This window comes from Choloepus didactylus, chromosome 6 (assembly GCF_015220235.1).
Source record: "Choloepus didactylus isolate mChoDid1 chromosome 6, mChoDid1.pri, whole genome shotgun sequence".
In the NCBI taxonomy this organism is placed as follows: Eukaryota; Metazoa; Chordata; class Mammalia; order Pilosa; family Megalonychidae; genus Choloepus; species Choloepus didactylus.
In genome coordinates this window covers 86,521,769-86,548,928 of record NC_051312.1, presented here as the reverse complement: position 1 = coordinate 86,548,928, position 27,160 = coordinate 86,521,769, and the positions used below count along the sequence as shown (strand labels likewise).

The 27,160-nt window shown below is 45.5% G+C and overlaps 2 protein-coding genes across 3 annotated transcripts in view; one reads left to right on the top strand and one right to left on the bottom strand.

The window, feature by feature from the left end:
• Window positions 1-401: 401 nt before the first annotated feature.
• Window positions 402-24,605, bottom strand: LOC119537204. The gene is made up of 4 exons (XM_037839756.1): window positions 24,464-24,605; window positions 15,483-15,831; window positions 14,996-15,131; window positions 402-1,375 (listed from the first exon to the last, which is right to left on the bottom strand). Exons 1-4 carry the CDS (start codon window positions 24,603-24,605, stop codon window positions 1,307-1,309), a joined length of 696 nt encoding a protein of 231 aa, XP_037695684.1. The 3' UTR covers window positions 402-1,306.
• STARD10 (StAR related lipid transfer domain containing 10) overlaps window positions 24,414-27,160 on the top strand; it is a 24,417-nt gene continuing 21,670 nt past the window's right edge. The window contains exons 1-2 of one of the 2 annotated variants that reach the window (XM_037840541.1): window positions 24,414-24,574; window positions 24,965-25,284. In XM_037840541.1, coding sequence (XP_037696469.1) covers window positions 25,078-25,284 — 207 coding nt within the window. In that variant the 5' untranslated portion in view covers window positions 24,414-24,574; window positions 24,965-25,077. The remainder of the gene's footprint in view (window positions 24,575-24,964; window positions 25,285-27,160) is intronic. The other variant, XM_037840540.1, reaches the window with a different exon arrangement.

The following is a 27,160-nucleotide window of genomic DNA, read 5'->3' as shown; positions in this document are numbered from 1 at the left end:
TATTGCCGTGGTATCAAAAATACAAAAGTCATTTTCATGGCCCAATGTTTAAAGTTTTGAATTCAAATTTGTAGCTGTCTTTTAATTAAAAAAAATAAATGCCATTCATATAGCAAAAAATTCAATTGGCCTAAAAGGGTAGGCACTGAGAAGGAAGGCTTTTCACCCAAGACCTTCATATTGGTCAGGACAGGACAGGCTCTTCTGTGGTCTTTTAGTTATGTATTACACACTACTTGTGGTGCCCCTCCATACGGCTTAGGTTTCTTGAACAACACCACTGATTCTAAAACAAGTGCTCCAACAAAGGGGAAGAGAAAACTGATAGTCTTTTTTTTTTAATGTAATTTTATTGAGATATATTCACACACCATACAATCCATCAAAAGTATACAGTCAGTGGTTCACAGCATCATCTCATAATTGTGCATTCATCACCATGATCAATTTTAGAACATTTGCACTGGTCCAGAAAAATAAATAAAAAGAAAAAAGAAAACCCCAAACATCCCATATCCCTTAGACCCCCTTTATTGACTCCTATTATTGCACTCTATCCAATTTTAAGACTTACAATAAAGGTAGATTAACTAAGACAGTGTAGTATTGTCAGAGAGAGATATATAGATCAGTGGAACAGAATGAAATGTTCAGATGGTAGATGGAAACAAGGCTACCAACTTTTTTTTTCTTTTTTGCTATATAGCCATACAAACATTATCGAAGATCAGGGCTACTAGATTATAGATCAACAATTTCCAGTATTTCCTTCTAGCTATTCTAATACACTAGAAACTGAAAAGAAATATCTATATAGTGAGTCAGTAGTCACAGTCATTTGTTAAATCCTAATTTCTCAGTTATACCTCCTCCCTCTCATTTAATCATTCTCTCAATCTGGGCAATGGCCATTTAACTTCTTCTTGCTGGAGGGGGGGTGTTGACCTTATGGGGTAGAGGAATGAAAGTGGTTGATGTTCTTGGAGAGACTGGTACCTCTGGGTTTCAGTGCTTATCTGGCATAGGATCAATCTGGAGGCCTTAAGGTTCTGAACAAATAAACTTACTAGGTAAAACATTTATAGTTGGGGCAAGATGGCAGCATAGAGTGGTGTGGAATTTAGTTAGTCCTCTAGAGCAACTAGTAAATAATCTGGAACAACTGTTGGGGGACACCTGAGACAACACACATGTACACCAGCCTGGAATGGGTGGAACGGCTGAGATCGCAACACAGAATTCCTAGTTCAGTGTGACTTCTATTGGCCATACTGAGCGATGAACCTAGATTTGGGAAGTGTCCCTTCTACGGTTTTGGCACCCAACGTGGGGCACAACTTCTGAATGATGTACTGCTCGGTGGATTCCTGGACCCCTGAGAAGAAATGGAAATGTTCTCATTAGACAGTGGTGGTGAATGCATAACTATGTGATTATACCGGGAGCCACTTATAGTTCACTTATTATAGATTGTATGGTGTGTGAATAAAACTGTTTAAAAAAATAAATAGATAAGTGCTGGAGAAAATGTGGAGATAGAGATATAATTACTTTTGGTAGGGAAGTAGAGTGGTTCAGCCCCTCTGAAGGACAGTGTGGTGGTTCCAAAAAACATGATTTTACAACCCGGTTATGTAGTTGGAGGAACTGAAAGCAGGGACACAAATAGACATTTGCACAGTGATGTTCATGGCAGCATTATTCACAATTTGCAACAGATGGTGATGGCCTAAGGGCACATCAGTGGATGAACATAGAGGTGAATTGTGGTGTATACGTAAAACAGAATATTGTGTGACTGCAAAAGGATGAAAGTCATGAGGCATGCAACTAGGTAAATGAATCTTGAGGAATCTATGTTGAGTGAAATAAGCCAAAAATGAAGGGACAAATATTGGAAGGCCTCACTAATATAAACTAACTATTATAAGCAAATGCTGAGAATTGAATTCAAAAGCATAGATTATCTGGGGATAGAAGGGGGATAGAGATTGGGCAACTGATGATTAAGGAGTACAGAATATTCAATAAGGCTTATTGTAAAGGTTTCTAGATTGTAAGCTCTTATAGCAGTCACAATTATTCCTGAGTTTTAACTGTTAATTCTAAATTCTCAGATGCTGAGGTCTTTGTGTATAACCTGGTAGTTCCCTGAAAATTTGGGTATCTGTGTGGCAACTGAGACTCATAATTAGAGTTCTGCAGCTCTGAAAGTCAGCATTACTCCACACAGCAACTATTAAAGATGCTGAAAAAGAGATCAGACTACAATTAGAGAGATGAATTAAACAGATTGGTTAGGACTGAGGAAAATTAGACAACAGGTTAAAGGATCATATTGACTGTATTTTAAAACTCCAACTTCTGTGTGAGACCAAAGGAAGAGTGTTTTATTTGGTACAAAATTTATATTCTCTGTAGCACATTATTTAATTTAACCTGTCTGATTAGTTTATTTAAACAGCGTAATTACATGCAACTGAGAAAAGGGAATGACATCTTGTTATTCTGTACAGGCTAATTTAATACCCTAGTATATCCCAGAATATTTTGGGCAGAAAATAAAAAGGATTTGCAAGGTCCCCTGAGGGACCACTGAAAAATGTGGAACTATTAAAATTCCCTACCTGGGGAATACCTGCTATTCTCTCAAGCAATAATGGCTCCCAATTTAATAAGCCAAGTCCACAATCTAGAGGCTTGACCTTATGAAATTTATCTTGCCAATGTCAAAGCTAAACCTACTTATAACTGTACCTAAGAATCAGTCCCAGAGAACCTCTTTTGTTGCTCAGATGTGGCCTGTATCTCTAAGCCAACTCTGCAGATTAACTCACTGTCCTCTCTCCTATGTGGGACATGACCCTCAGGCATGTAAGTCTCCCTGGCAACATGGGACATGCCCCCAGGGATGAACCTGACACTGGCATTCTGGGGTTGAGAATGTCTTCTTGACCAAAAGGGGGAAAAGAAATGAAACAAAATAAAGTTTCAGTTGCTAAGAGATTTAAAAGGAGTCAAGAGGTCATTCTGGAGGTTATTCTTATGCTTTATATAGATATTCCTTTAATTTTCTCATGTATTAGAATAGCTAGGAGGAAATACCTAAAACTATAGAACTGTAATGCAGTAGCCTTGATTAATAATGATGATTGTGTAACTATATAGCTTTTATCATGTGACTGTTTGATTGTGAAAATCTTGTGACTGACACTCCCTGGATCCAGTGTCTGGGCAGATGAGTAATAAAATATAGATAGATAGATAGATAGATAGATAGATAGATAGATAGATAGATAGATAAATGGTGGGGATAAATTGTATGTGATGTTTTGGGCTTTCTTTTTTATTTTTCTTTTTTATTTTATTATTATATATGGAGTAATGAAAATGTTCTAAAATTGATGGTGGTCATGAATGCACAACTATATGATGATACTGTGAGCCATTTCTTATATACTTTGGATGGATTATATGGTGTGTGACTATATCTCAATAAAATGGCATTAAATTTTTTTTTTTAAATATAGTCTTAGATAGAGCCCAGGGTATTCTTTGGGGTTTTCAGGAATTGTGTTGGTTGGGGCTTGCCATACTGTGGCAATTTGCAGTATCTGGCTGAAGCTTGCATAAGAGTAACCTCCAGAATGACCTCATGACTCTATTTGAAGAAACTTTATTTTGTTCCATTTCTTTTCCCCCTTTTGGCCAAGAAGGCATTCTCAATCCCACAATGCCAGGGCCAGGCTCATCCCTAAGAGTCACGTTCCATGTTGCTGCTAGTCTTTTGAGGCTTGAGCCCAGAAACTAGCTCTCTATCACTTCCTCTGCATTCTATTGGTCAAAACTATCACAGCCCAGCCCAGATTCAAGGAGAGAGGATAAAGACCCCACCTCTAAATGAAAGGACTGTCAAAGAATTTCTTGCAGTCTTTACTCGACCACATGTGCGTTTTTCTCACTCACATCCCAATGTGTGTTAGACAATGTCTGTATAGTTCCCTCCTCCAGCTGTGAATCAGATCCAAACAACTTCCACCCAGCACCTCCATCATCTCAAAGTTATTGGATTCCAACTCTACAGATGAGGGGAAGGCAAGGCAGGGATGGGAAAAGGGCAGAAAAAAGTGGGGAAAGGATTTGCACTAACACTTAATTGCTTAGAACCCAAAGTGGCCTGAAGTGAGGCATTTTTCTCCCCATATCCCCAATGATGAGATCACATATACTAGGAATGTTGGGAAATATAGTTTTCCCATGTGCCTTGTAAGAAAAAAACTGTGCCTAAACATATCAGTGTTGCTGACACACACCACTTTCCCTGTCCCCTTCTCTAGAAGCATTACCATTAACAGTTTCATTTATATCCTTCCAGAAATATTTATGCTATACAAACATAAAAATACAAATGGTAGCATTTACACAATGTTTCACACTTTTCTTTTTTTTTTTTTTAATCTTCATTTTATTGAGATATATTCACACACCACGCAGTCATACAAAACAAATCGTACTTTCGATTGTTTACAGTACCATTACATAGTGGTACATTCATCACCCAAATCAATCCCTGACACCTTCATTAGCACACACACAAAAATAACAAGAATAATAATTAGAGTGAAAAAGAGCAATTGAAGTAAAAAAGAACACTGGGTACCTTTGTCTGTTTGTTTCCTTCCCCTATTTTTCTACTCATCCATCCATACACTAGACAAAGTGGAGTGTGGTCCTTATGGCTTTCCCAATCCCATTGTCACCCCTCATAAGCTACATTTTTATACAACTGTCTTCAAGATTCATGGGTTCTGGGTTGTAGTTTGATAGTTTCAGGTATTCACCACCAGCTACCCCAATTCTTTAGAACCTAAAAAGGGTTGTCTAAAGTGTGCATAAGAGTGCCCACCAGAGTGACCTCTCGGCTCCTTTTGGAATCTCTCTGCCACTGAAGCTTATTTCATTTCCTTTCACATCCCCCTTTTGGTCAAGATGTTCTCCGTCCCACGATGCCAGGTCTACATTCCTCCCCGGGAGTCATACACACTTTGCTTTTTTACATCAAAATATATCTTCAATATATCTTAGACAACTTCCAAATCAATTCATACATTTAAAGGCTGTGAAGCATTTATTTTACTGTATGGTTGTACTATAAATTATTTAATCATTGCTCTATTTAGGCTACTTCCAATTATTTGCTCTTACAGTATTACAAAGTACAGCTTTGTAATACGTCTTTGCTTACATTTATTAGTGTACTTGTAAGACAAATTCCTATACATGTAATATTTAGCATATATATTCAGTAGTTCTCACGTAGCCAGTAAGATTTGATTAGAAAATGTAGCAAAAAATAACTCACAGCAGCAACAAAAAATAATATACTTAGGAGTAAACCTCCCAGTAATGTACAGCTGCAAATGAAGAACATGAATTAATTTGAATGCTTGTATTAATTATATATTTTATGTATCGTAATGTAATAATTAAGTTAATTGGAGGACATAAAAGAATACCCAAGTGAAAGAAAACATAACATGTCTGGGTTTGGGAAGACTAAAAATAAAGTTATAGTTTACACAAATTATGAATTCAGTATATCCCAATCAAAATCCCAGTAGGATTTCTTTATGGAATTAGACAAGTTATTTCTAAAAGTACCTCAAAAAATGAAAAGAAAAAAAAATTTTTTTTAAATAAGGAAAGACAATGATAATGATGTGCTGTTGGTTCAGGAAAAGTCAAGATCAATAACAGAACAGAGACCATAAATAGATCCTTCCAGGTGGGAATTTAATGTATGATGAAGTCAGCATTTCAAATAAATGGAAAACAGAAGTCTCTTCAATAATTTTTGTAAGGACAATTAATTATTCATTGGAAAAAATATATGCTTTTTCTTTTTCTAGTTGCTAGGGTATTAGAATAGCTAGAAGGAAAGAATTGAAGTGCTGGAACTCTAACCCATAGCATCCTTTGAAATTTGTTCTATAGGCTACTTGTTAAATTGTAATTTGAAAGCTATCACCTTTTTTTGTTATATTTCACAATAAGGAAATAACTGAAACTATGGTACTGTAACTCATAACTCAATAACTTTGGGAATTTCTTATATAATTACTTATATACTTATATATAAAGTACTCATATATATAGGTATATATATATATAAGTATATATATAAGTGTGTATATATATATATATAAGTACTCATATAATTATGAGTACTGTAACTCATAACTCAATAACTTTGGGAATTTCTTATATAATTACTTGTTAAATCATACTTGAAAGATATTATCTTTCTGTATCTATGTTATATTTCAGAATAAGAAAGTAACTGAAACTGTGGAATGGTAACCTGTAATATTCTTTGAAATTTGCTAACTACTTCTTAAATTGCATTTGGAAAATTATTACTTCTATGTTTATGTGTTATATTGTATAATAAAAAATATGATTAAAAAATATATGTAGTTAGATTCCTTATCTCACATCATATGCAAAAGTAAATTCCAGATGGATTATATTATGTTATGGTTTATAACCATAAAAAATTATAAAAGTGTTAGAAACAAATAGGATAATTTATCTAAGCTTTGGGATAGGGAAGGCCTAGGTCCTAAACAACATGCAATACCTTCAAATAATAAAGGAACAGAAAAATAAACTTAACATCAAGATGTAAAACTTCTATCAAACAAAAGGTGCCATAAAGTAAAAGAGACAATAGATAGGGAGAAAGTATTTGCAACATATATAATAAAGTAGTAAAATCATAAAAATATAAAGTACTTCCACAAATCAACTAAAAAGCAGAAAACCCAATATAAAATTGGGTGAAGACTTTTATCAGAAGAAGAAAAACAAAGGTCCACAAAACAAAACTATGCACAACTGGTGAAATGCAAGTTAAAGAAGTAATGAGAGGTCATTTTCCCCTCAATAGATTGGCAAAAATTAAGAAATCGAATAATATTCAGAGCTGGCAAGGGTATGGGGAAACAGAGTCCAACATCCTTGATGACAGGAATATAAATTAATTTAACCTTTGGAAGAGTAATTTGTCCATATCTGTTAAAAAGTTATTTTTCTGCCCATATCCCCAATGATGAGATCACATATACTAGGAAGGATGGGAAATATAGTTTTATATATATATAAATATAAATGTTATTTATGCCCTTCGACCTAGCAGTTGCACTCCAGTGTGTGACAGGGTGAGTGGTTGTTCTATACATCATGGTAAATCTCCGAGAATCCAATGCAATCTAAAGAAGGAACTAGAACAGTGTGTCCTGATACTGAAAATATATGTCTGAAATAATTTATGCTTCTTAAAATCCAAGAAGTTTATTTTTTGCATGTGTTTCTAATGTTTATATTTTGTTTCTAAATGATGAAATAAAAGGTTCAGGCTGCTGTTTACAAGCTATTTTCCACAAATGACACCTGTGGGCGTGGGTTGTCTTTATTTTCCGTACGTGAAAGCCAAATAGGATATGATCATCGCGTCAACTTTTTTTCATCCCTAACCATGGGGTTTGTAGTCTTGGTGATATCTGGATTTGCTGTGTACAAATTTTGATCAGCACTGCAAGAAATTGGCAGCAATTACCTTGAGGCAAATTTGCAGGTTTTTTTTTTTTTTTATTGAAATTGTTCACATTCTATACAATTATCCAGAGATCCAAAGTGTACAATCAGTTGCCCATGGTACCATCATACAGCTGTGCATCCATCACCACAATTTTTTTTTTAATTTTTAGAACATTTTCATTACTCCAGAAAAGAAATAAAGACCAACAAAAAAAAAAGGAAACTCAAATCCTCCCATACCCCTAACCACCTCACTTCCATTATTGACTCATATTATTGGTATAATACATTTGTTACTGTTGATGAAAGAATGTTAAAATACTACTAACTGTTGTATATAGTTTGCAATAGGTAGACTTTTCTCCCTATATGCCCCTCTATTATTAACTTCTAGTTATAGTGTCATACATTTGTTCTAGTTCATGAAAGAGATTTCTAATATTTGTACAGTTAATCATGGATATTGCCCACCACAGGATTCACTGTTTCATACATTGTTCTAGTTTGCTAATGCTGCTGGGATGCAAAACACCAGAAATGGATTGGCTTTCATAAAAGGGGATTTATTTGGTTACACAGTTACAGTCTTAAGGCCATAAAGTGTCCAAAGTAACACATCGACAATCAGGTACCTTCACTGGAGGATGGCCAGTGGTGTCCAGGAAACCTCTGGCTGGCATCTGCTCCAGAGTTCTGGTTTCAAAATAGCTTTCTCCCAGGACGTTCCTCTTTGGCTGCAGTTCCTCAAAAATGTCACTCTTAGTTGCTCTTGGGGCATTTTTTCTCTTTTGGCTTCTCTGGAGCCAAAGTTTGCTTTCAACGGCCATCTTCAAACTGTCTCTCAGCGGCAGCTACTCTCTCAACTTCTGTGCATTCTTCAAAGTGTCCCTCTTGGCTGTAGCAAGCTCGTTCCTTCTGTCGGAGCTTATATAGTGCTCCAGTAAACTAATCAAAACCCATGCTGAATGGGCAAGGCCACACCTCCATGGAAACTATCCAATCACAGTTATCACCTACAGTTGGGTGGGGTGCATCTCCATGGAAACACTCAAAGAATTACAATCTAATCAACACCAATACGTCTGCCCATACAAGATTGCATCAAAGATAATGGCATTTGCGGGGACATAATACATTCAAACTGGCACATACATTCCCATCTTTTAACCTCCAACTTTCCTTCTGGTAATGTACATAACTCTGAGCTTCCCCTTTCCACCACATTCACACACCATTCAGTACTGTTATTCTCACAACATGCTACCGTCACCTCTGTCCATTTTCAAACGCTTAAGTTCAACCTAGTTGAACATTCTGCTCATAATAAGTAACCATTCCCCATTCTTTAGTCTCATTCTATATCCTGGTAACTTATATTTCATGTCTATGAGTTTACATATTATAATTAGTTCATATCAGTGAGACCCTGCAATATTTGTCCTTATGTGTCTGATGTATTTCACTCAATATAGTGTCCTCAAGGTTTCTTCATCAACCCATTTTTTTTAAGACAGTTTTGTTCACACCCCATACATTCCATCCTAAGTAAACAATCAGTGGTTCCCTGTATAGTCACATATTTATGTATTCACCACCCTCACCATTATCTATGTTAGGACTTCTCCATTTCTTCCACAAAGAAGGAGGAAGAGTCAAAGAAAGTAGAGACAAAAGAAAAAAAAGAAAGAGAAAAAAAAAAAAACCATGACAGCTGGGAAGCAAAAAAAGGAAAGATAGCATTAAACTAAAATAGAATAAAGAGTCAGACAACATCACAAATGCCAAGAGTCCCATACCCCTCCCTTATGTCCCCCTCTTATATGCATTTAGCTTTGGTATATTGCCTTTGTTAAATTAAAGGAAGCATATTACAATGTTTCTGTTAATTATAGTCTCTAGTTTGCATTGATTGTATTTTTCCCCCAATACCACCCTATTTTTAACATCTTGCAAGGTTGACATTCATTTGTTCTCCCTCATGTAAAAACATCTTTTTATCACAATTGTTGAGCACTCTAGGTTTCACTGAGTTATACAGTCCCATTCTTTATCTTTCCTCTTTCCTTCTGGTGTCCTACATGCTCTTAACCTTCCTCTTTGAACCATACTCACAGTCATCTTTGTTCAGTGTACTTACATTACTCTGCTACCATCACCCAAAATTGTGTTCCAAACCTCTCACTCCTGTCTTTTCCTTTCTGTCTGTAGTGCTCATTTTAGTGTTACCTGTAGAGCAGGTATCTTGTTCACAAACTCTGTCATTGTCTGTTTCTCAGAGAATATTTTAAACTCTCCCTCCTATTTGAAGGACAGTTTTGCCAGATATAGAATTCTTGGTTGGCCGTTCTTCTCTTTCAGTATTTTAAATATATCACACTACTTCCTTCCTGCCTCCATGGTTTCTACTGAGAAATCTGCACATAGTCTTCTCAAGCGTCCTTCGTATGTGATGGATCACTTTTCTCTTGCTGCTTTCAGGATTCTCTATTTGTCTTTGACATTTTATACTCTGATTATTAAGTGTCTTTATAATCTGATTATTAAGTGTCTTGGCATGGACCTACTCAGATCTATTCTGTTTGGGGTACACTGTGCTTCTTGGATATGTAATTTTATGTCTTTCATAAGAGATGGGAAATTTTTGTTAATTATTTCCTCTGTTACTGCTTCTGCCCCTTTTCCTTTCTCTTCTCCTTCTGGGACACCCTGACACATACATTCAGGTGTTTCATGTTGTCATTCAATACCCTGAGTCATTGCTCATATTTTTCCATTCATTTCCCTATCTGTTCTTTTGTGTATAGGATTTCAAGTGTCTTGTTCTCCAGTTCCTTAGTATTCTCTTCTGCCTCTTGAGATCTGCTGTTGAATGTCTCCATTGTGTCTTTCATCTCTTGTGTTGTGCCTTTCATTTCCATAGATTCTGCCAGTTGTTTTTTCGAACTTTCAATTTCTACCTTATATTCACCCAGTGTTGTCATTATACACTTCATGTCTTTTGCCATATCTTCCCTAAACTTTTTAAATTGATTTAGCATTAGTTGTTTCAATTCCTGTATCTCAATTGAAATGTAAGTTTGTTCCTCTGACTGGGCCATAACTTCATTTTTCTTAGTGTAGGTTGCAGTTTTCTGTTGTCTAGGCATCTGGTTTCCTTGATTACCCCAGTCAGGTATTCCCAGACCAGAACAGGCTCAGATCTCAGAAGGGGGTGTGTCTTAGAAGATTGATACACACTGTGAGGTCTCAAACCACTGTGCTTTTCCTAACCTGCCCAGAAGGTGATGCCTGTCAGCCTGTCACTGCTGACTGGGGTAAGGAGGTGTGGCCTCCTTAGTCCTTAGTTTCTGTTTTGGCTGTTTTCCCCCAGGCTCTGGGGTTTGATTCTGAATGGGAGGCCAGTAGTAGGGCTGGGTACCACCTCCTTCCTCTTAGGGAAGACACACCCCCTAGGGAGTGATTATCAGCATTTAAATAGTTTCTTTGTCTCTCTGACTCTGCTATCTCCACCCTTGTCTGGGTCGGAGAGCTGTGAACTGAAAATGGCTGTGGCTTTCTCTGCTGAGCTGCCCAGGTTGAGAGAGAGAAAAAGGGACAGAAAACCCCCCTTCAGGGCCAGCCCATGGTCCCCCCAGCTTCACCCACCAGCCTTTGGGAAGCGGAAGGTAACCCCTTTTTATTTTGTAAGAAGTTAAGCCAAAGTTATGTGAATAAGAGGAATACAAATTTCCTCAGGAGAAGAGATCAGGGCAGAGGTGGAGTGGGATGAGGCAGCCAAGAGGGTCCTTCACAAGAAGTAAAATCTTCAAAGTGTTGAAGTGTTTGGTTTCAGTTTTAAAGAGAAAACCAGTCCCAGCCCAAGAGGAAGCTTTCTCCCAAATTACTCTCCTCCACTCACTTCATATGCCCTCTCCACCTCTCCTCCTGACAGAGGAGAAGGCCACTGGGCTCAGTGAAGACAGGCAGCTGTGAAATTCTCAAGGCACTAGAAGGGACAGAGGACTACCTGGGGAGAGGACCATGAGAGACAAGGAGAAGATAAGTGGTACCTCCTCTGCACCCCTCACCATGAGGCTCCACCCTCTGTTGGAGGGCCAGAGACAAGGGGGGAAGGCAAATCAGGCCTGGTTTCTACCTGTCCCCCTTTACTCCTCTGTGCCTCCCAACTCTCTAAGGCTTTGGGACAATGATCTAGGTGAAAAACAGTTGATCCAGTTTGAGGAAGGTGAGTGAAGAGATACCCAACCCAAGTGTGGGGTGGCCATCCCATGGTCAGGAGTGGTCAGTGTCTAGTTCTTACTTTGAACACAGCAGGAAGAAGTGGTTGCCCTCCCACACTGAATCAGCCAAAGACAGAGTTCAGCTCTGAACATACTGCATTTAAGGAACCTGTGAATCAACCAGAGGGTGATGTAGAGGCAGGAGAAAGGCCTGAGCTAGAGGTTTAGGAGTAATCAACATATGGTTGGAAGTAAATGAGATCATCCAAAGAGAATGTGCAGAATGAAGAGCAAGTCCATGATAGAACCAGGAGGACACCAATATTTTAGGGTGTCTAAGCCAATCAGCCTAAAACCACCAGGGACAAATAAATCTGCAGAACAACAAAGTAAGGTTTGTTGACCCACTGCAATGAGGGACAACACATAACAAAGGAACTGTGGGTCTTCTCATCAAACACAGAGGGAAAAAAATAGTGTTATTAAAAGATTTGAGAGAGGGGTAGAGATTAAGTGAAATTTAAATGAAGCAATATTTTGATAGGCTCAAAGCAAAGTAGAGCTGTGTGTAAAATAATCAACATCCAGTCTGGACAGCCAAGTAGACCCAGGGTCCTGTTTCCTTAGAAACAATAAAGTTAAGATAGATGTGGAAGCCCCCAAAACCACTGAACTGGGACATAACAGTCTATTGAATAATTGGGGCTGGGAGAGCTGGATAGCTATATCCAAAAGAATGAAAGAGGACCCCTACCTCACACTCTACACAAAAATTAACTCAAAGTGGATTAAAGACCTCAATATAAGAGACAGTACCATAAAACTCCTGGAAGATAATGTAGGGAAACATCTTCAAGACCTAGTAATAGGAGGTTGCTTCTTAGACCTTACACCCAAAGCACAAGCAACAAAAGAAAAAAGAGATAAATGGGAACTCCTCAAAATTAAAAGCTTCTGTACCTTAAAGGAATTTGTCAAAAAGGTGAAGAGGCAGCCAACTCAATGGGAAGAAATATTTGGAAACCATGTATCTGACAAAAGACAGATACATATATAAAGAAATCCTACAACTCAACAACTAGAGTATAAACAGCCCAATTATAAAATGGATAAAAGATATGAAAAGACATTTCTCTGAAGAGGAAATACAAATGGCTAAAAAACACTTGAAAAAATGTTTGTCTTCCCTAGCTATTAGGCAAATGGAAATCAAAACCACAATGAGATATCATCTTACACCAATTAGAATGTCTGCCATTAAACAAACAGGAAAGTACCAATGCTGGAGAGGATGTGGAGGAATTGGAATGCATTCGTTGCTGGTGGGACTGTATAATGGTACAGCCACTCTGCAGGACAGTCTGGAGATTCCTTAGAAAACTAGATATCAAGTTACCCTTTGATCCAGCAATTTCACTTCTTGGTACATACCCAGATGATCTGAAAGCAGTGACACGAACAGATATTTGCACACCAATGTTCACAGCAGCATTATTCACAATTGCCAAGAGATGGAAACAATCCAAATGCCCTTCAACAGATAACTGGATAAACAAAATGTGGTATATACACACAATGGACTACTATGTGGCCGTAGGAAGGAATGAGGTTGTGAAACATATGACAACATGGATGAACCTTGAAGACATAATGCTGAGTGAAATAAGCCAGACACAAAAAGAGAGACATTGTATGTTACCACTAATATGAACTTTGTGAAAAATGTAAAATAAATATTTTATATTGTAGAATGTAGGGGACCTAGAGATAGACAGCAACTAGTGAAGGGGGAACGATAATCTAATAAGAACAGATAAGCTATTGAGGGTAATCTCAGTGTTATGGGAATGCTCAGGAATGATTATGGTTTGCAAACTTTCCTGGGTATGGTAGGATCATGTTGGAAGCAATGTAGTTAATTTAGGTTATTTGTTTTTCTTATTCCTTAGTTTTGTTAGGGTTTGTTAATTTTCTTGGGGTATGGTAGGGACATGTTGGAAGCAATGCAGTTATTTTAGGTTATCTGTTTTTCTTATCCCTTTGTTTTGTTTTGTTTGAATTGTTTTGTTTCTAATTTTTTGATAAAGTAACAAAAACTATTGCATTTTAAAAAATTAGTTTCAATGTAGTTATTTTAGGTTATTTGGTTTTTCTTATGCCTTTGTTAATTATGGTTTGTTAATTTTCTTGGGGTATGGTAGGAACATGTTGGAAGCAAAGTAGTTACTTTACATTATTTGTTTTTCTTATTCCTTTGTTTTGTTTGGAATGTTGGTTTTTGTTTGTTTTTTAATTTTTTGATAAAGTTTAAAAAAAACCATAGAATTATTTATCACCAAGAGCAAACCCTGATATAAACTAGAGAGTATAGTTAATAGTGTAATTACAATAATATTGTTTCATCAGTTGTAACAAAGGTACCACACTAATGCAAAATATTAATAGGGAAAACTGTTTGTAGGAGGGTTTATGGGGACTATGTACTTTCTGCATGATTATTCTGTAAAGCTACAACTGCTCTAATAAAAAAAAAGTTGGTGGAAAGAAAAAAAAGATAGATGTGGAACATTACATTCAGAAACCTCCTATCTGAAGCTCTGCCCTTGGGTTGTAAATCCAGTCCGCTTAGTGACTTAGATCCTCCAGGCAGGAGTGGAAACAGTTCATTCTTACTGCTGTCTTTCAAGCAGTAGCTTCTGATAGTCTGTAATTTTAAAAAACAAGGTTGTTCAGTGAATAGGCAAGTAGTCACTCATTTCAGGGGCTTGTTATGACACTTTACAGCTGCAGTATGTCCTTGGGAAAAGTATTTCCTCTTAACCTTGCAGCTGGCTTTATCTGTGTCTGTTTCTAGCCTAATGAGCAGCAGGGGAGATTTTTTACAGTCGGAACTAATTTTTAGGTTTTCAAGGGACAAACGTGGAGGAAGAATCTGCAAAGACTAGGAGCAGTAAGTAAGCAGAAGAAAAACATAAGTGTGAGTCTCACAAAGCAAGGGGGTGACCGCTGGTGAACGCTGCGAAGAGATCTACTTTATGGCATTGTCCAATCATAACCACTAGCGACAACTGACTCTTTAAATGAAAAGAAATTAATTTAAATTAAATTTAAAATTTTAGTTTCGCTATGGCATTAGTCTTTTGTCAAATGTTCAATAGCCACAGACTAGTGGTTACCGTATCGGATAGTGCAGCTATACACTTCCGGCATTGCCGAAAATTCTGTTGAACAGCCATAAGACGAGAACTCAGAGTGTCCAAGACGATGGTGACCCCTGAGAGTGCAGTCTCCGAGGAGTGACAGGGGAGGAAGCTGTGTGGAAAGTGAAGACAGTGAGTAGTAGTCTGTAAAACACAGCCCTAAGAACGCTACTCTGCGTCTATGACAGCTGAGGCTCAGACAAGTTGGCTCTACTCCGCTCACTGAATTTCCCAGCCGGATCAAACTCACTATCGTCCCCAAACTCCACCTCCCAACATGCCCCGCTCCCCGTTGCTACCACTCTGGCTCTTGGGCTTCAGGGAAATGGTAGTTTTTACAGCGTTTCAGCCCCAGAAAGGTCCAAGCCGTGAACCACAGCTCCCATGAGGCAATGCGTGGGGTCGTTCCAGTCGAATTCACTGCGTTCGCCATGTCTGCGGTAATGGGCGCTAGAATCCCTACCCGAGGTTTGGTGGAGCGGTTGCTGAGATGCTGGAGTCTCCGGTGAGGTTGAAAGTAGCCGTGCTGTGCTTCCGCCTGCCGCGCCTCAGATCTCCACTGCTCCGGAGCTGTGGAGATGTCTCAGTAGAAACTGAGCCGACAGAGCTCCCTAGGAGTCGCTGTGGCACAGCAGCCACAACCACAAGGGGGACTTGCGGCAACGGCGCGTTGAGTCCGCTGCGAGAAGCCGGAGGGCTTCCGGGCGACACCTGGCGGAAGGCGCACGCGCAGACGCGGAGCCCACGGCCCCTGTAAACACCAGAGAGGGCCTGCGCAAACCGAGCTTCTCGGAGTCCACACGTGAGGGCGCCTGAGCGAAGATAACCGCAATGAATAGTAACGTAAGGGGTCCCAACGTCTTTCCATTACCCTTTCTTTTGTGATCTGCAAAGCACGGCTCCCTTCATTGCCTTGTTTTAATTCGATCCTCATAGTAGTCCTTTTACAAGTGGGATCATAAAAAGTCACACAGTCAGAGTCTTAGTCATAGGGTGTAAAGGACCAGAGAAAGATCAGGCTCCAAGGACTGTGGCCCAGGCCCTGCCTCTGATTTGCTGTGCTACCTGTGTGACCTTGGGAAATTCTGTTCCCTTTAGAGACCTAAACTTTCTCGTTTGTAAGTCGGAATAGGTGGGCGGGCAGGGTGGTGGGTATCAAATGAGATCCAGGGGTGAAAACTAAATTCCCAAGTGGTCTGTAAAGGCAAATGTTTATTAGAGTCAGGGAATTACAAATTGAGGGACCGAATTGCCAAACTGAGAACTCCAAGAGGGGCAGGGGCTTGCCCCAGATCTCAGCAGTCTAAGCAAGGGCTAAAGCCCAGCCCTCCTCCGTATTGGCCTGAATGCTTCCCTGCACTGGAAGGATCAGTTTCTTTGTTGGATATGGGCTTAGAGAGGTCAACTGTACCCCTAGAGCCTGAAGGAGTCCCTCTTCCCAATCCTTCTCTTACCCCACCTCAACCTGATAGAGGAGGGCCTGCTCTGTTGAGAGGACTCCCAGAGGTAGGAAGCTAAGGAGGATCTGGAGAATCCTGGAAAAAGAGAGGTGTTTCTGGAGCTGTTCAGACCCTGCTTTTCAGGACAGTGGTCCAGGTAAGGGAACGGGCCCAGGATGACAGACGAGGGGGCAGTGCTAAGCAGACAGCCTCTGAATGGAAGAGGGGAGGGGTATTGGACTCTGCTTCTGAGCTATGGGTGGGGGTGGGGAGGCAGTGGCAGCTGGAGAGGATACCTAGGTTGTCCTGGATGATGAAAGGAAGAAGTGGTTCACACTGAACTGAGGCTGTGGGACCACTCCCCAGCCAGGTGGAGAACCATGAGCACACCCTGCCACCAAGTCTGTGCAGCAGCCCATAAAGCAAGGGAACTTCTCTCTGTCCCTTGGAGGCGTGCAGATGGACTGTAACACCCAGTTGTTTTCTCTCTGGAATGCTCTTAGAGGCTCTGGGGATGGGCGGGGAAGGCTTGGGAGACCCTGAGGTCTGGTTGCAAATAGGGCCTCCTTGGGCAAGTCATAAGAGGTAAATGCTTGTAAAGATAGAAGTCCAAGGTCCTTCCCACCTCCAAAGTATCTAATTCTCCAGGCCATTATTTATCGTGTTTTTTTGGAGGAAACTGAGAAGAAACTTTAAAAGAGAAAAGACCCTCTTAAGCATATTCAGGGAGTTGGAGTAGAACTGGATTAGGTTTTAGGGATCTTGCCATTACATGGCAGTGATCAAACATTCATCAAACATTTATTGAGTGTCTAATGTATACTCTAAGAGGAGCGACCTTGGGGATAGCAAACAGAAGCCAGGATTTCAGTCACACCTAGTTTTAGACCAGCTCTCCGAGGGACATAAGGTTGGAACCTTGGGCAAGTCACTGTTCCTCTCTGAGCTTCAAATTACTTGTCTGTAAAGTGGGGGTGGTAAGCCTTCGCAGGGGCTGTTGCAAGTTTTAACTGTGAATTAAATGAATTAAGACCTGTTAAGTGCATAGAGCAGCGCCAGGCACCTGGTAAGTACATAGTAAACATTAACCACTTATGTTAACTCTTGAACACAGGTTAAGGCGAGCTGCAGATGCAGCTCTCATAGAGCTAGGCAAGGGAGAATATAGGGGCTGAATACAGGACCTAATCAGAGAAAAGCCTGTGCTGAGTGAGGTGAGTGGGGCTGGGGAGCTCTCCTTGGTGTGTGTGGCTATTGCAGGATTCTGGGGCCTTACTAATCAGTTTGAGGCAGCAGAGGATAAAAATACTGTGGGAGCACACTCCTGGAGGAGGGGAGCCAAGCAGATTCAGGAATGAGTCACAGAGCCCAAGCCCTAAATTTAGAAGGTGCTGAGGGAGGCATCCTCCCCCGGGGGAAGCACCGTGGAGATGCCTGCTGACCCAGGGCACCAGGGCCTCAGCACAAAGGGCAGTCGTTGGCAGGAGTCCCCTGCTTAGCAGTGCCCCATGGAAGCTGAGCCTGCTCCAAGACTGTTCCAGACGTGGATTTAGACTTCAGAATGAACCCTGACCCAGGGTGGAGCTCTCAGCCCCAGTCCCAGACAGAGTTTCTAGCTGAGCCCCACCCACACCAGCCCTTTGCAGGGTCCTGGGAACAAGCCCCTGGGGTGGGGACAACTCAATGCCACCCTTCCTTCTTACTGGGCATTGCCAGGCTCCGTCTGCCCTGCTGCTGTCCAAGTATCCAGCTGTCAGACACGGAGGAGGGGGCTCTGTGGTTGCAAGGAGCCCATTGAGTGAAGGCCTTCCAAAGAGGACCCATCTGGGTCTTTTGCAGCTCTGCTTGGAATTGGGGTGAGGGTGAGGGACAAGATGTCATCATGCCCACCTCTGTGTCCCTCTCAACCCTCCAGGCTCCAGGTTAACCCAGGCTGTTTCTTTTCCTCCAGGTCAGGAGAAGAGAAGGGTACTGCCTCCAGGTCAAGGAACAAGGATGTAGGAAAGAGGCCATGTCTTGGGGACAGATGTCAGACCTTGGGGTAAGGAAACACAGGGGATAGGAACTGTTAGCAGCTGCAGCATTTACTGAGCACTCACTGTGTGCCAGGCATATTTCAGTGATGGAGTCCTATTAGTCTACCCATTTTAGAAATGAGATAACTGAGACACAGGCTAAGTAACTTGTTCTAGGTAAGAAATAAGAGTTTCTAACCCAGACAGCCTGGCCTTCTAGTCTTAGCCATTATCCTAGACTGCTGAGCAGAGTGGGGGTACCTTACCCCATCTGTCCTGCCTCCTCTCTGTCTTTCTCTTCCCATCCTCCAATCCCTGTACCCCAGAGCCCTAGGAGCTGCTTTCAGGGTCCTACTGCCCAGAGTGCCCCTGGCTGGCGGATGAGAAGAATCAAACAAACAGTCCCCCACCTGTATCTCTACCACAAAGGACTTCCCAGTATACATATTTCTCCCACTTCAGCCCAGTGGGGGCGCATCTTGAACATCACCACTTGGAAAGGAAAACAGGCCTGGAGAGGGGTAGGGGCTTGCCCGAGGTGGGAACCACAGGGACTCCCTCTTTGGGTGGTTGGGTGGGCCCCAGACCCAAATAGCCACCCCCACCCCTGCATGCTGGGCACCTTCTGCTGATGTGCATAGTGCACTGCCAACTGCAGGAACCCAGTTCAATTGCTGGGTCGATACAGCGTCCTAAAGCCCTCCCAGTTTCCTGTCAGAGCTTCCTCATCAGTCCGCCTGACCCCAGGCCTTCCCCTCGGCTCAGGGTGGGTGGGGTGGGGTGGGGCATCTCTGTTTGTCTTTAGGAAAGACAAGGTTGTCTGGGCCCTCTTGTACCAGGGTAGGCAAGATCTCCAGTTCTGGGACTGCCCCTCATCCAGAAACCCACACAACTTCCTTCTTTGGGTTTCTTCTTGTTTTTTAATCTCAAAGCTGGGCCTGACTCGGCAGTCTCCACCTCTGAAGGTCTTTAGGGACTTCTGGGGAGAGCTCAGGATCACCCTTTGGGTGGTGGGAGGGGTCGGGGTGCCCACTCCCATAGCCTTTAGGCTATTATTGTTCCTGGGAAGAGGCTCCTCTGGGAGGCTTTGCCGGCCGATGCTGTGGGCCACCTTGGGGAGCTCTGGCATGCCCAGGGGCTCAGCCTGGCCCAGGTGCAACGATTTCCCTCACACTCTGCCCACCCCATAGCCACATGCTGGAACACCAAGGGTAGGTTCTGTCCCTGGTTGGGCCTTCCTTTTCTTCATCTGTCAAATCGGGCTTAATGGTCCCACCTGACCTTCCACCTACAGTTGTTGTGAAAGCCATATAAAATGCACATGAAAGACTGACTGTGCCTCTTCACAGAGAGGGTGCGCAGAGCTGTGCGGGTGTTCAAGTGCAGGTGTATGTGTACAACTTGTACACCTCTGTGACTTGGGGCTGGTATCTGTGTTCCCATGACACTGTGAGTGACAGGGTCTGTGTGGGAACTGGCATGTGACTGCGGTGCTTTGAGGCTTGTGATGTGGGTGTGGTGGTGCCGTGGGTGTGAGGTTGTCAGATTTAGCAAATATTTGGGACATACTTACACTAAAAAATTATTTGTTGTGTATTTGAAATTGAAATTTAATTAGGCATCCTGTATTTTATCCAGCAATCCCATGCTGGTGCAGTACGTGAGCTCGTGTGACCGAGTGTGTGTACCTGGGTAGGGCTGGCCATGTGTGAGGCTGAAATGGTGTGTGGCTGTGTGGGACTGTTGACAGGACATCAGTGTGATGGTCTGCATCTGTGACGAAGTCACCTGGAGGAGTGGCCACACAGGTGGCCAAGAGCAACTCTGACTTTATATGCTCCCTTAAATTCTAGCAGCTCCCTCAGGGCAGGGTTTGGGCTGTTTACTCAGTGAGGCCCATCAGGGGTGTGAGACCTGCCCTGGGCAAATACTTACATCCGGCTTCAGATGGGATTGGGATTAGCGCCTTTTGCTACCCACTGTCTGTCTGACTGCAAAGGACAGGGCCCTCTCGGGGGGCCTGGGGGCCTCAGAGTGCTGTGTTTGGCTCCTCCAGCCAGGCCTCTGAACCACCCCTCCACTCTGCTGCTTCCTGATGACATCACACAGGTCACCGCTCAGTCTTCTAGAACAATGTCCCCAGGACAGAACCTCCTTGCCCTGGCAACCTGGGAATTTGCTCCACCCAAACTGGCAGGCAGGGTTGCCCCTGAGGAGGGGGCAGGGGGGGAGAAGAGGCCGGGGGGGGGGTGCGCCTTCTCATCTCCCAGAGGGGAGATCGAGGCATCCGTCCATCTGTCTGACTAGATGGTGAGTAGGGGTGACCACCCCTCTGCCCCCAACACCCAAAAGCAAGTTAAGACCTGGGGGGCCTCATTGTCCAGAACATGGGGCAGAGTGGGGGCACTGCGGTCCGGGGTGGCAGGGGAGGGATTCTGGCAAAGCAGTGCTGGATCTTGAGGCTGAGAAAGGGTGGTGTCTGGGCCAAGGTCACAGTTACCTACAGGCTAGCAGAAGGGGAGCCTACATAGTAAGGGCGTTGGGGAAAGGACAGAGTCTCTAGGAGCTGGGAGCCCAGGATTCTTATCTCCACTGCTGGCTGGACCTTTGTTTCTGCTTCTTTATAGTGAAGGGGTGGGGCCAGCTAACCTCTGTTTGATAGTTTATTCTGGTGGGAATGTAGTGGGGGTGTGGAGGCTGGCTTTGAGGAGCCAGGTCACTGGGTGGCTCCAAGCAGGTGCCCTGACCCCTGCTTCAACAGCCCCCAGGGGTCATTGAGCAGAGTCTACCATGAGTCACTCCAAATGGCCCCTTGCCCCCATCCTGGGAGCCACAGTGCTGAGGTACTAGAGGTCCCCCGGCGGGCTCTGACTTGCTGTGTGTTCAGGGGTATCCCCCCTGGCCTCAGCTGAGCTCTCTTTGAGGGGCACATGCAAGCCCCAGCTGCTTGATCAGTGCCCTCAGTAATGATTCCTCACATCCCCAGGATGCTTCTCAGTTTGCTAAGCACCTTCTCACACACAGTCTCGCCTGTCACACACACTCTGACTCCTGCTCAGTGATGCCCCATTCTGGAGCTGGGACCCCAAGGGAGCCAGACCTAGCCCTGCCCTGGGGACCCAGAGAGGCCCCTCCATCCTCTTCCTTAGGCGGGTACTGGGACTGGGAAAGGGGGCTGCCATGGGCAGAACAGAGTCACCCTTTGCCAACTTTTTCCACTGTTTAATCTTTTGTGAGAATCTTAACAACCATCATGTCAAGATGTTACCTGAACACTTCCATTGAGAACTTGTCATTTTCATTCAGTGTATACCTCCCTTCCCCCTCCCTCCTGTTATAGCTTTGATTACCAATATAGGGGTGAAATGGACACATGTATAACTTTTTTCAATTCTCAGAGGGTAGATACCATTATTCCAAATGAGGAAACTGAGGTTCAGATAGGGCATGTCACCTGCCCTGGGTCACACAGCTGAGAAATGATGGAGCCAGCATTTGAACCCAGGTCCACAGGCCCTTTGCACTGCCAGGCTGTGGGAAGCAGGAGAAGCAGAGTCCTAGGATTCCTTTCCAGATTCCTCCCCCATGACACACACAGCACCCCCTAGCCCTCCTGGGCTGGCTCTTCTGCCCTTAAGCAGACAGAGCCCCCTTCTCTCTGCTGCTCATGGGTGTTTTGAAACAAGATATAAATGTGCTTTGATCTGGTTCTTTTGGGAAGGCTGTCATGAGCCCCAGAGGCAGACACCTAATTTCTGGGGTGGGCCCTTGCAGGGCAAACTAATGATGAATAGGATGGTGGTTGATGCCCTTCTGCCCACCCACTGGCCAGCCAGCCTGGCCTGTCCTCAAGACACAGGGTTGAGCCCAGCACATGGCCACCCAAGCCCAAGGCACAGGATCACCCACCTTTTCTGACCCAAGACCCAGAAGTTTCATTCTTGGTTAATCTGTTTGAAATTGAGTGATTGGTTGGTTCCTGCCATCTGCTACCTCCATCTCACTGCTATCTCCTGCTGTCACCTCAGCCTTATCTCTTACCCTGGACTGGGTGGTGGCCATGAGCGGTTTACTGTCCTGGTGCCTGCTCTCACTGGCTGTTGTGTTATGGAGGGCCTAAGAAGGCAGGAGCCACCAGGCCAGTGCTCTCATCTTTCCTCCCAGAGCCTACAGTTCACAAGACAGGTTCAGGGTACTCCCCTTTGTGGCTCCCACAAGCCTGGAATGAGGATGTCAGAAAAAACTACCAAGGCCACACACATAGTGGAGTGGGGACAGAAGCAGGGGAGGTGGATACTAGAGAGCCAGAGTCCTGGACTCCTGAGCCACCCCTTCTGCCACCCAGATACTTAAAGAATGTGGGTTAGAAAGGGTACCAGTGATTATCTGATTATGTACCCCACAAAGCAGATGGAAGGCCTGAAGCTAAGGTCCTGAGGTCACCACATAGGCCTCATGGAGAGCTGCAACTCATTTTACAGAATTCACTTTGCAGAATGCCCCTGGGGGTCACTCACCATCACAACTCCCTGTTCACCCCCACTCATTTTTTAAATTGGGCCTGATGCACAAACCTCTCAGAGCCCTGAGCACTTCAGGAAGAAACACCTCTATTTGTGAACCCATCGCAACAACTCCTTGTCTTTCTTTTAGCACCTTTAAGAAAAGCTGTACCATCCCAGAGCTCTAGGATGTTGGGGATAGGTGGTACCTTTGGTTATGTGTTCTGATTCCCTCATTCTGTAGATGGCAAACAGGCCCAGAGAGGATAGGAGCAGGCAGGGCAGAGAAAGAAAACATGGACTGGGAGGAAGCTGAGACCTGGGTTCTGGTCAAGATAGCCATGTACTTGCTTTATAACACTAGGCAAGTGATGGGCACTTGCTGGTTTAGCTGCCCATGAGGGGGAGATGGCTAGGGGTCCTTCCTGCCTGCCTGTGGTGAGTGAACACTCACCTTTGGGCTCTCTGCCACACTCATAATAGCCTGGCCTCAGAAGTTGAGGTCACACAGAGTTGGTGTGGGCAGAGCTAGCACTAGGACCCAGGGGCCAGGTGGCAGCCTCCCTGGCTGCAAGTGGAGGCTGGGGTGTTTGTTGTTGAACATATCTCTTCCGTGGCCATGGAGGTCTGGCCAGCTCTGCCTGGATGCCTGGGGAGGGACAGGGGAACCCCAATGCTCTGAGGCCAGATGCACGGGAGAGCCTAGTGTGGTTCTTGAGAGGCTTGTGTGTTTGTGTGCATGTTCCGGGTGATGAGGCACTGGCTAAAGCTCCCAGCTGGGAGTGAGACTGAGAGGGAATTTAGCGCAGGACCGGCCAGCCTGTGAACCTTGAGGCTTGTGGGTTGAATCAACTTCCGCCTGGGTTTTCAGACTTCACTGGAAATTGGGTTGGGGGGTGTGTGTGTGTGTAGGCTTGATATGCGTTCAGGTTGGTGGGAGATGCAAGCCGTGAGCATGTCTGGATCGCTGTAGGGCTCTCTTCTCTGCGAGTTAGTCACTTGATTATTTGGGGTGTCTGTGCCCATCTTTGGGGTCTCTGGGCTGTTTGGGGACGGCGTGCCTGCTTGTAAGTAGGTTGTTGCAAAGGTGTTTACCTGTGAATATGGGAGGAGGATGGAGAGAAGGGGCTCACGATTAACTTCCAGAATCCCTCATCCAGCGCCAACTCTACCTTCCTCCTAGAGCCCAACCTCTTTTGGCCCCTCCCCTCCCCGCCCCCAGCCCCCAGCCCCCAGCCCCCAGCCCCTAAAGAGGACTGGTCGCTGCCCGGCGGGGTCCTCTCGCGGGGCGGGTGGGGGCGGGCACTAGGACCCTGCGGGGCGGGGCGGGACCGGGCTCCCGGCTCCGTCAGATTCACCTCCGCAGCCTGGGAAAATACCTAGCCGAGGCGAGCGGAGCCCCCGGAGCCCCCGAGTCAGCCCGGAGGGAGGGAGGGAGGGGGCGCGCGGGGCGGGGGGCACGGGGCGGGGCCGGGCGCCGGGACCCACTGCTCCCCGCCAGAGCCCCCGCGCGGCCCCCGGTCTCCCGGGCAGCAGCGGCAGCGGCGGAGGCGCTCCCACCCACAGCCCCGGCGGGCCCCGGCCGAGCGGCGGGCACAGGTGAGCGGGCCCGGCCCGGCGGGGCTCCCATCCCCGCCCCCACCACTCGCTCGGGGCGCATGCCGCGCCGGCGCCGCTGCCGAGTTAGTTGGGCAGGTCGGGGCCACCGCTGCGCGGGCCCCACCGGAGCGTCCGTCACCTCGGATCCCGGCCCTCAGCCCGGTCCCGACGGGCTCGCGCGTTCCCCGCACCCGACACGCAGCCCTCGCACCGGCCCCAGGGAGGTCTGGGGTCGCTCCTGGGGGGCTGGCCCCCGTGGCTGTCCCGTGCCCGTCCGCCCTCACCTGGGGGCCAGCCGTTGCCTGTCTCCAACTCCGGCCGGCCCAGGACCCCGACAGCCCCTCCCGCGCCCCCAGCTCAGTCACTCCCGGCCCCAAACCGGTCTTGCAGGTCCCAGGAAGGTGGCGTCAGCATCTGCAGCCGCGTCGACGTTGTCGGAGCCTCCACGGAGGACCCAGGAGAGCCGGGCTAGGACCAGGGCCCTGGGCTTCCCCACATACTCCATGGAGAAGCCGGCTGCCTCACCAGAGTCCCAAGGGCCTCGGCCAGTCCTGGGTCGCGACAGTGTCCAGGTGCCCGATGACCAGGACTTCCGCAGCTTCCGGTCAGAATGTGAGGCAGAGGTGGGCTGGAACCTGACTTACAGCAAGTCCGGGGTGTCAGTGTGGGTGCAGGCTGTGGAGATGGACCGGACACTGCACAAGATCAAGGTAGGGTTACCCTGCCGTTGGTGCTGTATTCTTACTGCCTCCAACACTGCCTCCTGGTCCTCCTTCAGGGCGGGAGACACCTGGTTAAACATCTGGGTCCAGAAAGAGCCTCCTTCCAGGAACCAGCAGGAGGCACTGTCTGCTGGGCCAAGCCCCCATTACACAGATGGGCCAACTGAGGCCTGAAGAGAGTGTGTGACTCTGGTTCACTCAGCCAGAACCCAGGCTTCTGCATGCCCCTGCCTGTTCCAAGGAGGTGGGCTGCTCCCAGGCCCATCTAGGAGAGTGGTTTCTCTCAGGAAGCCCTCTGATCTGGAGGCCTTCACTTGGTCCTTGACTTACATCTCTCAGAAGGAAGTTGGGCCCTTCTCTCTCTAAGTCCTGGTTTTTCCAGCCTGAGCTGGGTCTCTCCCCACTCTTGTACCCTTGGGTGCCAGAGACCAGATTCCTTCTTGTTCTTCCCCCCTCTCTCTCTAGCTGCCCCCTGAGTCTCCTGCAGGAAGGGAGTAGATGTCCCTGCCTTGCACAGGGCCAGGCTTGGGATCGACAGGGGGAGGAGGGTCTGGGCTCAAGGAGGCCAGCTTAGAGGCAGATGCAGACACACGAGCTGAGCCCTCTCATAGCCGTCTCCTCCCCTCCTCACAGCCCCACGAGTCTCCTCTCTTTGCTGTGACCAGGAAGGTTTGGGGCCCCATGAACCCACCTCCATCAGGGGACTGGATAGGACAGAGACTGGTGGAGATTCTGTTCTGAGGGCCTCAGTAAATGCCCCCAACATATCTGGCTTTGCTGTAAGTGCCACATTTTGAGGGTGAGCAGGTCTCCCCTTAGCAGGGTCCAGACATTAGACTGTGCCGCCTCTGCCCTTCACCTCCCTTTCCCTTGCCTTCTCCCTTCTGCTGTCCTCCTCATGTTGTGGAAAGAGCTCATTCCTGTGGCAAGGGGAGCAGGGCCACCGGACTCAGAACAACCCCCTACCCTAATGCTGTTCTCTGTCCGCTGTTGCCTAAGACCTGATATGTGACCTTTCCTCTCTGACCCTATGGCTTTTTGTCTGGCTCTTGGTCATTTACAATATTGTTCACCTGTCCCCATGTGATCTTCTGGTTCACCTTTTCTGCCTTCTCTTCTCTCTTCTGTGATTCTGTCTGCACCCTGGCCGTTCGTCTGACTGTCTCTTTCTCTCTGGGTTTCTGTTTGTTTCTCCCTCTGTGTGGGACTTCCCGTCCTAGCCCCTCTGCCCAGCCTGTGGACCCTGGCCTGGGGGCCTCACAGGGTCCAGAACTGTGTCTGAGCTTGAGGAGCAGGAAAGGGGAGAGCAGATGGTGTGTCCCAACTTGGTGCTCCCTGAGGGCAGGGATGGAGCCTATCCCTCTCTTTGTCTCCAGCATCCAACACAGAGCCTTGGACAGGGCAGGAATGTTGGTTGAATGAATGAACAAAGGAAGGAATAAATAAAGGAGAGGTGAGCAAAGTTGTTGTGAAAAAATCTGACTGTGACCTGGGAAAGGCTTCAAGCTGCACAGTGCACAATGGGGTGGGGGGAAGTAGTAGTTTCCCCGTTGAACTCTCTAGGAGGAAGGGGAGGGGAAGGTCTGAACGGACCCAGTACCCCCACCCTCTGTGTCAACAGGACAGAGCTGCCTCCTCCATCTAGCTTGGTTAATGAATAAACCCAGCCCAGCTCAAGACTAGAGTTGTCGGGTCTGGGGTTGGCTGCTATAACAGACCCCTTGTGGCTACATCATACTTGTCCAGTATCCTTCCTTGGGGGCAGGGGAGACTTGGAAAAACTGGGGGTTGTAGGCTTGTGGGCAGGGCATACACTCTCCCTGCCAGCCAGGGCCTCCACCCTCCTTCCCTCTCAGACCGAGTA